General features: G+C 38.0%; 1 protein-coding gene across 1 annotated transcript; it reads left to right on the top strand.

Moving 5' to 3' along the window:
* Positions 1-307: 307 nt before the first annotated feature.
* On the top strand, positions 308-2,848 carry LOC142235355 (uncharacterized). The gene is made up of 3 exons (XM_075306609.1): positions 308-477; positions 2,285-2,632; positions 2,683-2,848. Exons 1-3 carry the CDS (start codon positions 308-310, stop codon positions 2,846-2,848), a joined length of 684 nt encoding a protein of 227 aa, XP_075162724.1.
* The last annotated feature ends 7,085 nt before the right edge of the window (positions 2,849-9,933 follow it).

Genomic DNA, 9,933 nt, shown 5'->3' with positions numbered 1-9,933 from the left:
AGAATAGATGGCACTGCAAAAGCTTATGTCAACAATCTAGGCCTTGTGAATTACAGTGATCTCAAAGCAGGCTTGCTGTAAGTTTTTTATAGGTCAGTGTCAAGACAGCAAGTTTATAGACAGCTACGAGCCCGTACCTTGAAATCACAGGAATCTTGCTTGAGCTATGTGGTGTCTATGCAATCAATCGCTGCTAAATCTGACATTGATGAGCAGGAGCTTATTGATTTTATAATCGATGGTATACCTGATTCTTTCAATGCCATGTCTGTTTGGGGCTTGTATAGTGGACGAGCTACTCAAGACAATGGACCGTTACGAACAAAGATGTCATCAAGTGAGGGTTAGTGCCGCTAAGCTGCCCAATGCCTCAACATCTAGGACAGTTGCTGGCAACAAGACGAAAACTGCTGCCAATGATCAAAGCCAGTGTGAAAAACCAAAGCGACCCATGATTCGTGTTTTTATTGTGCTGAGGTGGGTCACTACCACCAAAATTGTCCCAAGAAGGGGAAGGCTGCCACCGCTATAGTAAACAGCCTAGAATACGAGACGTTAGATGCATTCTAGACGATAAGTGTTGCTTTCATTAGACGAGGTAGGCGCACTGATTTAATAAAATTAATTTCTCTTTTTGATACCAGTAGCCCCATTAGTTTTATTCGAAGATCGTATGTTCCATTTTTGATAGAAAGTAAACAAATATTGACACCTTACCGTGGCGTTGGCAACGCGGAAATTAAAATGCTCGGGAAAATTCAATGCGAGTTATTTTTTTGAAGGTAGAAAAGTATGCCATGAAATTTTTGTTTTGCCAGATGAAGAATCCATTGTACCGTTATTGATCGGGCGTGATATATTAAATGAATTGAAAATACATTTATGTAAGATGAAACTACCTCCCAGCAAAAAAAGCGTCGCCAAAAAAGTAATGAAAATGTTATTTTTGGATTCGGAAGTGGTGCAAAATTGACGCAGAAGCGATGAATTTAACATGGACTTACCGGGAGTTAGATTACCTGGGTTATCGAGTTAATGAAGAGGGCATTCTGCCCAATGATGATCATATCGTTACTATTCGAAATTACCCTGTCCCAACGGACCATAGCGAGCTCGAGAGGTGTATGGGTCTATTTTCTTTTTTTTAGACGATTCGTATTTGACTCTCCCGTAAGGCGAGGCCATTGACGAATTTGCGAAATAAGGAATGTGAGGTGGCCTTCTATAGGTTGAGGGATGCCAGTAAAGCGCCAGTCTTGGCAGTATACAATCCGACACGCGAAACTGAACTACACACGGACGCTAGTGCAAAGGGTTTTGGATCAGTTCTGATGCAGAGGAGGACGATGGAAAATTTCATAAGGTGGCATATTATTCCAAATGCACATCAGCTGCAGAATCCAGGTATAACAGTTTCGAACTCGAGACTCTGGCAATCATTTATGCCCTTAGGAGGTTTCGTATATATTTTGAGGGAATTTCTTTCACAATCGTTACTGATAGTAATTCATTGGCCCTGACACTAAGTAAGAGGCTAATTAACCCGAGGATAGCAAGGTGGGCTCTCGAGCTTGAGAATTTTGAATATAGTATACGGCATCGCAGGGGGAGTTAATGGCTCACGTGGATGCCTTAAGTAGGTCCCCTGTTATGGCTATTGTTGATGGTGGGGATGTTGACTTTAATATACAAATAACTCAGAATAGAAATAAGAGGATCAGGGATATGCGGGATAGATTAGAGGCGGAAGAGGTGGAGGGTCATGTTTTGGAAAATGGGCTAGTTTTCCATCTAGGAAAAGATGGACGCAGATTGTTATGGGTTCCGAAGGAAATTGAGGAGAATATTATGAGGATTATGTTACTCATGAGAAATACGGTCATTCCGGAATAGAGAAATGCTTTAAACAATTGCGTAAATATTATTGGTTTCCTGATATGAGAGATAAATTGGAACGTTTCATATGGATTTGTTTGAAATGTATTTATTATTCGCCTCGCACACGCAAGAACAAGAGGAATTTCTTTAATATAGAGAAGAGGCCCTTTCATTTCGATACATTGCATATCGACCATTGTGGTCCTTTGCCACTGACAGGTTCCAAAAGGAGACACATTCTAGCAGTCGTGGATAGCTTTACGAAATTTACCAAATTGTATGCCCTTAACTCCACCAATTCAAGAGAGGCATGCAATGCTCTTTAGAAGTATTTTGATGCGTATAGCCGCCCGAGAAGAATAGTTAGTGATCAGGGAACTTGCTTCACATCCAATGAATTCTCCAGATTTTTAAGTAGCCGGAATATAGCTCATGTGAAGACGTCGGTGGCTTCGCCACAATCAAATGGCCAAATTGAGAGAGTGAACCGGGTGATAAAGGTCATGCTAGCTAAGTTGTTGGAGGCGTATGGACATATTGACGGGGCTGAGAAACTTCCGCAGGGAGAATTCGCCATTAACAATACGGGTCACTGTTCCACGGGCCACTCCCCTAGCGAAGTATTATTCGGAGTCGAACAAAGAGGGCATATAGTAGATGAATTCGCGGAACATGTCCTAGCATATTGTAGGGAGCGTACGGATATTGATATTATTCGAAATGAGGCATCAGAAGCTATTAAGAAGTCCCAAGCGTACAATTTATAGCAATTCAATAAACATCATAAGGGTCCAAAACATTTAGTGTCAGAGATTTGGTAGTTTTGACCAACATTGATAACACACCGGGTGCAAACAAGAAACTCATCCCTAAATACCGAGGCCCCTACGTAATTCAGAAGCAATTGGGCAACGATCGTTATGAAATCTCTGACATTACACAAATACCTTATGTTACAATTGTCGTCTAAGAAAATGGTTGGAGCCAAGTAATGGTCTAAGTGATGACGATCTGCAGTCGGAAAGCAACACTAGTGACAACACTATGAATTTTTAGAAGATGAATTTTTGAATGAGGACTGCCGAATTGTAATGATTAATATGTATAGTAATGTAGGCCGATACGCTAGAGTAATTAGGATACAATTACATGATGCTACACAAGCTGTTGAGCTAACTGCAGCCAATATAAAAAAATGGCTCCTTTTCCGGGAGGGATCACTCACTTGTTACGTGGACAATTAAAAAGGATCATAATAAGAATTACATTTAAAACCTTGTATAAAGCAAACCCAAATAAAATCACACTATTAAAGTAACAAGTTGGCTGATAAGTCCCCGGTCTGACACATAGATGGCGTCGCTAGTATTAAATGCATATTATTTTTATATAGCACCAACCTTCAAATGATTCGTGTTAAAATTTGACGTCTGTAACTCAATTAGTTTGTGAGATAGAGCGTCTTTTGTGAAGCAACTTTTGATATTGTGAAAAAAATGGAAAAAAAAGGAATTTCGTGTTTTGATAAAATACTGTTTTGTGAAGGGAAAAAATACGGTGGAAGCAAAAACTTGGCTTGATAATGAGTTTCCGGACTCTGCCCCAGGGAAATCAATAATAATTGATTGGTATGCAAAATTCAAGCGTGGTGAAATGAGCACGGAGGACGGTGAAGCCCGAAAGAGGTGGTTATCGACGAAAACATCAAAAAAACATCAAATGATCGAGATAGCAGAGGCCTTAAAGATATCAAAGGAATGTGTTGGTCATATCATTCATCAATATTTGGATATGCGGAAGCTCTGTGCAAAATGGGTGCCGCGCGAGCTCTCATTGACCAAAAACAACAACGTGTTGATGATTCTGAGCGTAGTCTGCAGCTGTTAACTCGTAATACACCCGAGTTTTTCCGTCGATATGTGACAATGGATGAAACATGGCTCCATCACTACACTCCTGAGTCCAATCGACAGTCGGCTGAGTGGACAGCGACCGGTGAAACGTCTCCGAAGCGTGGAAAGACTCAAAAGTCCGCTGGCAAAGTAATGGCATCTGTTTTTTGGGATGCGCATAGAATAATTTTTATCGATTAGGAGAAGGGGATTGAGGAGGAGGGAAAAAACAGTGACTATTATATGGCGTTATTGAAGCGTTTGAAGGTCGAAATCGCGGCAAAACGGCCCCATATGAAGAAGAAACAAGTATATACGGCCGTAAGTTCGGCCAGGCCGAAGCTTATGTACCCTCCATCATGGATTGCGTAGAAACTTCTTCTAAACACTGCCATCCACAATCGAATTACTTAAGTTGCGGTAACGCTTGCCGATGGCAAGGTATTGTAAAACCTTCTAACACCATCTTCTAAATTGTATGTAAGTCCATATGTGGTATATATTAAATCAAAAAAGATCGATCCAAACGTATATAATTCAGTTTGACAAAGTAGACATAAAATTTTGACAAAATTTTCTACAGAAATAAAATTTTAACAAAATTTTCTATAGAAATAAAATTTTCACAACATTTTCTATAGAAATAAACTTTTGACAATTTTTTCTATAGAAATAAAATCTTGGTAGATTATTTTTGGCTCGAGTGGCAACCATGATTATGAACCGAATAAAATTTGAACAAAATTTTCTATAGAAATAGAATTTTGACAATGATGAAAATTTTATTATGAACCGAATAAAATTTTAACAAAATTTTCTCTAGAAATATTGACAAAATTTTCTAAATTTTGACAAAATTTTCTTTAGAAATAAAATTTTGACAACATTTTCTATAGAAATAAAATTTGGTAGACTATTTTTGGCTCTAGTGGCAACCATGATTATGAACCGATATGGACCAATTTTTGTGTGATTCGACCAATTTTGGTATGGTTGTTAGCGACCATATACTAACACCACGTTCCTAATTTGAACCGGATCGGATGAATTTTGCTCCTCCAAGAGGCTCCGGAGGTCAAATCTGGAGAACGTTTTATATGGGGGCTATATATAATTATGGACCGATATGGACCAATTCTGGCACGCTTGTTAAAGATCATATACTAACACCATGTTCCAAATTACAACCTGATTGGATGAAATTTGCTTCTCTTGGAGACTTCGCAAGCCAAATCTGGGGATCGGTTTATATGGGGGCTATATATAATTATGAACCGATGTGGACCAATTTTTGCATGGTTGTTAGAGACCATATAACAATATCATGTACCAAATTTCAGGCGGATCGGATCCCCAAATCTGGGGATCGGTTTATATGGGCGCTATATATAATTATGGACCGATGTGGACCAATTTTTGCACGGTTGTTAAAGACCATATACCAACACCATGTACCAAATTTCAGCCGGATCGGATGCAATTTGCTTCTCTTTGAGGCTTCGCAAGCCAAATCTGGATATCGGTTTATATGGGGTCCATATATAATTATGGACCGATGTGGACCAATTTTTGCATGGTTGTTAGAGACCATATACCAACATCATGCACCAAATTTCAGCCGGATCGAATGAAATTTGCTTCTCTTTGAGGCTCCGCAAGCCCAATCTGGGGATCGGTTTATATGGGGGCTATATATAATTATACGCCGATGTGGACCAATTTTTGCATGATTGTTAGAGACCATATACCAACACCATGTATCAAATTTCAGCCGGATCGGATGAAATATGCTTCTCTTAGAGGCTCCACAAGCCATATCTGGGGATCGGTTTATACGGGGCTATATATAATTAAGGACCGATATGGACCAATTTTTGCATGGTTGTTAGAGACCATATACTAACACCATGTACCCAATTTCAGCCGTATCGGATGAAATTTGCTTCTCTTTTAGGTTCCGCAAGCCAAATCTGGGGATCGGTTTATATGGGGGCTATATATAATTATGGACCGATGTGGACCAATTTTTGCATGGTAGTTAGAGACCATATACCAACACCATGTACCAAATTTCAGCCAGATCGGATGAAATATGCTTCTGTTAGAGGCTCCACAAGCCAAATCTGAGGGTGCCTTTATATGGGGGCTATACGTAAAAGTGGACCGATATTGCCCATTTTCAATACCATCCGACCTACATCGATAACAACTACTTGTGCCAAGTTTCAAGTCGATAGCTTGTTTCGTTCGGAAGTTAGCGTGATTTCAACAGACGGACGGACGGACGGACGGACGGACATGCTTAGATCGACTCAGAATTTCACCACGACCCAGAATATATATACTTTATGGGGTCTTAGATCAATATTTCGATGTGGTACAAACGGAATGACAAAGTTAATATACCCCCATCCTATGATGGAGGGTATGAAAAGTGTTGTTCCACCAAGACAACGCATCGTTCCACAAGTCATTGAGAGCGATGGCAAAAATTCATGAATTGGGCTTCGAATTGCTTCCCCACCCACCGTATTCTCCAGATCTGGCCCCCAGAGACTTTTTCTTGTTCTCAGACCTCAAAAGGATGCTCACAGGGAAAAAATTTGGCTGCAATGAAGAGGTGATCGCCGAAACTTAGGCCTATTTTGAGGCAAAACCGAAGGAGTACTATCAAAATGGTATCAAAAAATTGGAAGGTCGTTATGATCGTTGTATCGCTCTTGATGGGAACTATTTTGAATAATAAAAACGAATTTGGACAAAAAAAATGTGTTTTTCTTTGTTAGACCGGGGACTTATCAGCCAACCTGTTAGTTTAAATTTTATGGCGATGTAAAAATTTTGCGTTTTGCAAATTGGCAAACAAGATCGAGGCTGTGTTACATTGTATGTACCAAATGCTTTGGCAAATTTATTTAATGTTCGAAAAATTGTCAAAATGATTTTATGGACTCTACAAACAAGTTAACGGAAAATTTCAAAAAAAAAAAAAAAATTACGATTAAAGTTTACATCTTCACATTCAGCAAATCGAAATATTCATTGGGTTATGGTTCAACAACTACTTTAAGACTATACACGTATTTTGTTAGCAGTCCATTCATGTCATATAGTGCAGGTTGCACTTTATGCAATGTCGTAGTTTTATTGCTATTCTTCTTCTTTTTCGGCTGTTGTTGTTGTTGGTGCTCATGTTAGCGGTGTTGGTGTTACCCGCTTCGATTCAACTGTGACTGTAACGACAAAATGAAAACAAAAAAAACTCACATGCAATTTTTGTTATGCCAGCACACACATTTACTGTGTGACCGACCCATTATGGTGGTTACACATAGTTCAAACTTAATAATACTTTTGACTAGCCTCAACAACCACCAAAGACATCAGCTACAATAACCATGACCAGCCAGCGTTACAGCTTTGAAGAAACGAAACAAAAAACAGATTTGTGTTTTTGGTGTTATTATAGCAAAAGTTTTCCTATAGCCATGTTCAAAAATTTCCTGCAACTCCTCCCAACTAAAGACAACAAGGAGATGGCATCGTCACCAGAACCACCAGCACCATCATCATCATCATCATCATCATCATGGGCCCCTACATTTGCAATTGCCTAAGTTAAGCTCTGTTTTTATTTTCGGTATTTGGTTTTTTCAACCAAACAAAAAAAAAAGTTTTACTTGCGTTTGCTATTTTACTTTGTTAACCGTTGTATTATTGGAATTGTTAGTCAATAATGGCAAAACAGAAGATTTGCTAACCCAGGCTATGGTGGTGGAAAATATTTATAAATATTTTGGCTATACTAGAAAAATTGGCAGAGAATAATTTCCAAAAAAAAAAAACACACACACACAAAAGAGCAAATGAGGCTTCAATGTAAGTTGTAGCTTTTCGGCAGTTTCATGGTAACACACTCACTCCAATGCAAGCTGAGATGAGCCTGGCGATAGTGATATGTAACTCAGACCCCTCCGGAGAAATACGCGTTGCCTTAACGGTTTTTCCTCACAATACAGCCCCCCACCAAAAAAAAAAAAATTAACAACACACAAGCGACAAAGGCGTTCAAAGCCCAAAAAAGAACAAATAACTCTACAACTACAATACCAGAAATTGGTCAAAGGAATTTCTGAAAGATGTTATGGTGATAGAAAGCAAGAATTAAATTGGAAATTTTTGTTAATAAATAATTAAAAATCTACATTGGTCACAGAGATGTGTAACCATAAATGAAAGACTTAAGACACAAACACGTTAATGGTCACGTAAGTATGCAAAGCATTTTCATAAAGTTATTATATTAATTAAAAACTAATTTGGCAATGGAAATATGTATGTGTCAACAGTTTTTATTTATTTATTTACTTTATTCTCAAATTTCTGTTGGCGTTGTGTTTTTTTTTTTTTCTTTACGAAATTAGCCAATGAGTTGACTTAAATGGAAAAAAAAAACATTTTCCCACCTTGATTTCGTAAATAAAAACATAATTTTGCCATCGCATTTATTTGCTTAACCATTATTATTTTGAAAACTTATTTCTATGAGTATCTTCACGGCTATATTGGGTTATAGAAAACTTTGTACGGTGGGGGTACATAAAATTCCGCCTGGCCGAACTTTCGGCCTTATATTTTTACTAAAAGTCGAAAGACTTAAAAACCAAAAATGTTGGTTCCATTTTAAAATAGTCGCATATCATTGTTATATCATATCCAATCTCTTTATCGCAACAATATATTTTAATTGCTTTTCCCTTTGAAAGCAATATATTTTAATTGCTTTTCCCTTTGAAAACCAAAAAATTGCTTGAAATTCTATTCATCCACACTTTGCTCTCGCATACAAATCCGATTATCCTTTTATGGGCAATTTGTCATCAAATTTGTGGCATTGCTAGAAGTTCTTTAACGGAATTTACTTTAACTGGGCTTTACTTGGCAGAGGTTAGTTAACAATCGGCAGCACTTTGCGTGCCACACAGTCTTTTTGTTTTATTGCCATCATATCTCTGTCAAAAATTATAAAAATTTGCCATAAATAGACAATGACATTATTGGGTGTAAATGCATCTTAACAGCCATTTGATATGGAAATTACAAAAACCCCCCACACTTTTTTCTGGGTTGTTGTTAAGGCAGAACTTGGCTTTGAATCTTCTCTTACTCTGCCGGCAAAATCTTCAAAAACATGCCGCTATCTTAAGGTTGTTCGAAGGCTTGCTTCTTTGTTATTTCTTCACCTCAGAAAATTGTTCAAACCAAAATGTTCTACTAACTTCGAAAGATGGAAGGATCGATGCATCTCTACACCTTCAATAGCCAGGAATACGTGCTTTAAAACAATTAAAAGCGAAGCTTAATGTAACACAGGGACATACCGATCGAGACACATACACACTCACATATATTCGCCTGCTCCATGCTCCCGAGTTAAGGAAGACTTAAAGATTTCAGCCCCTATATCAATGGCTTACCGTTCACAATCTTCCAATTGGTCGAATGGCTAGCTTGGTGGCTACTGGTGTTCGACTTGCCCAAGCAAAGAATTAAAATAACCACAAAAAAGATGGGAAAAAATCAAATTCGTTGCTTTTGAACTAAGTTAAGTCCAAGAATGATCGAAACCGATCGCATGTCTAAGATAGCAAACATTTTTCACTTAGGCCGTGCAACAAACTTTGTTTTGTAAACAGTTTGGCCTTTCGATGTTTTAGATTTTGTTATAGCTGTTGGCTCATTTGCTATGTGGTCAAAGCCCTGACTCAATCTCAAAGGCATAGCTTGAGAGTGAATGGAATCACATTAAAGCAAGGCATCAGAAAAGTCAGTAAAACCGTACCTATTGTAGCCTACATAATGAGTTAAAGTATAGAGTTTCTGAATTGAATGAGAGATAGATAGATTTTTTGTACGGGATTTATGTTGGATTGGGGAAATGTTGGGAATATAAAAATTGTCCAAACAACTTTTTTACAAACAATCGACTTTTGATTTTTCGAGCCACAATGCCGAATCAATTCTTCGAATCTTGATAGAAACCAAATTCCAGCAATCGTCTCTTACCTACTAAATCCAAAAGTCGACTTTGAATTGAAAGAAGGAATATGATGAATAGATACTTATATTGACCTAGTATGAAGGATTATTTAACCTAAATTTT

The sequence above is a fragment of the Haematobia irritans genome, chromosome 4, assembly GCF_050003625.1.
Source record: "Haematobia irritans isolate KBUSLIRL chromosome 4, ASM5000362v1, whole genome shotgun sequence".
Lineage (NCBI taxonomy): Eukaryota > Metazoa > Arthropoda > Insecta > Diptera > Muscidae > Haematobia > Haematobia irritans.
Note: the sequence above shows the minus strand (reverse complement) of the source record. Positions and strands in the feature narration are given on the sequence as shown.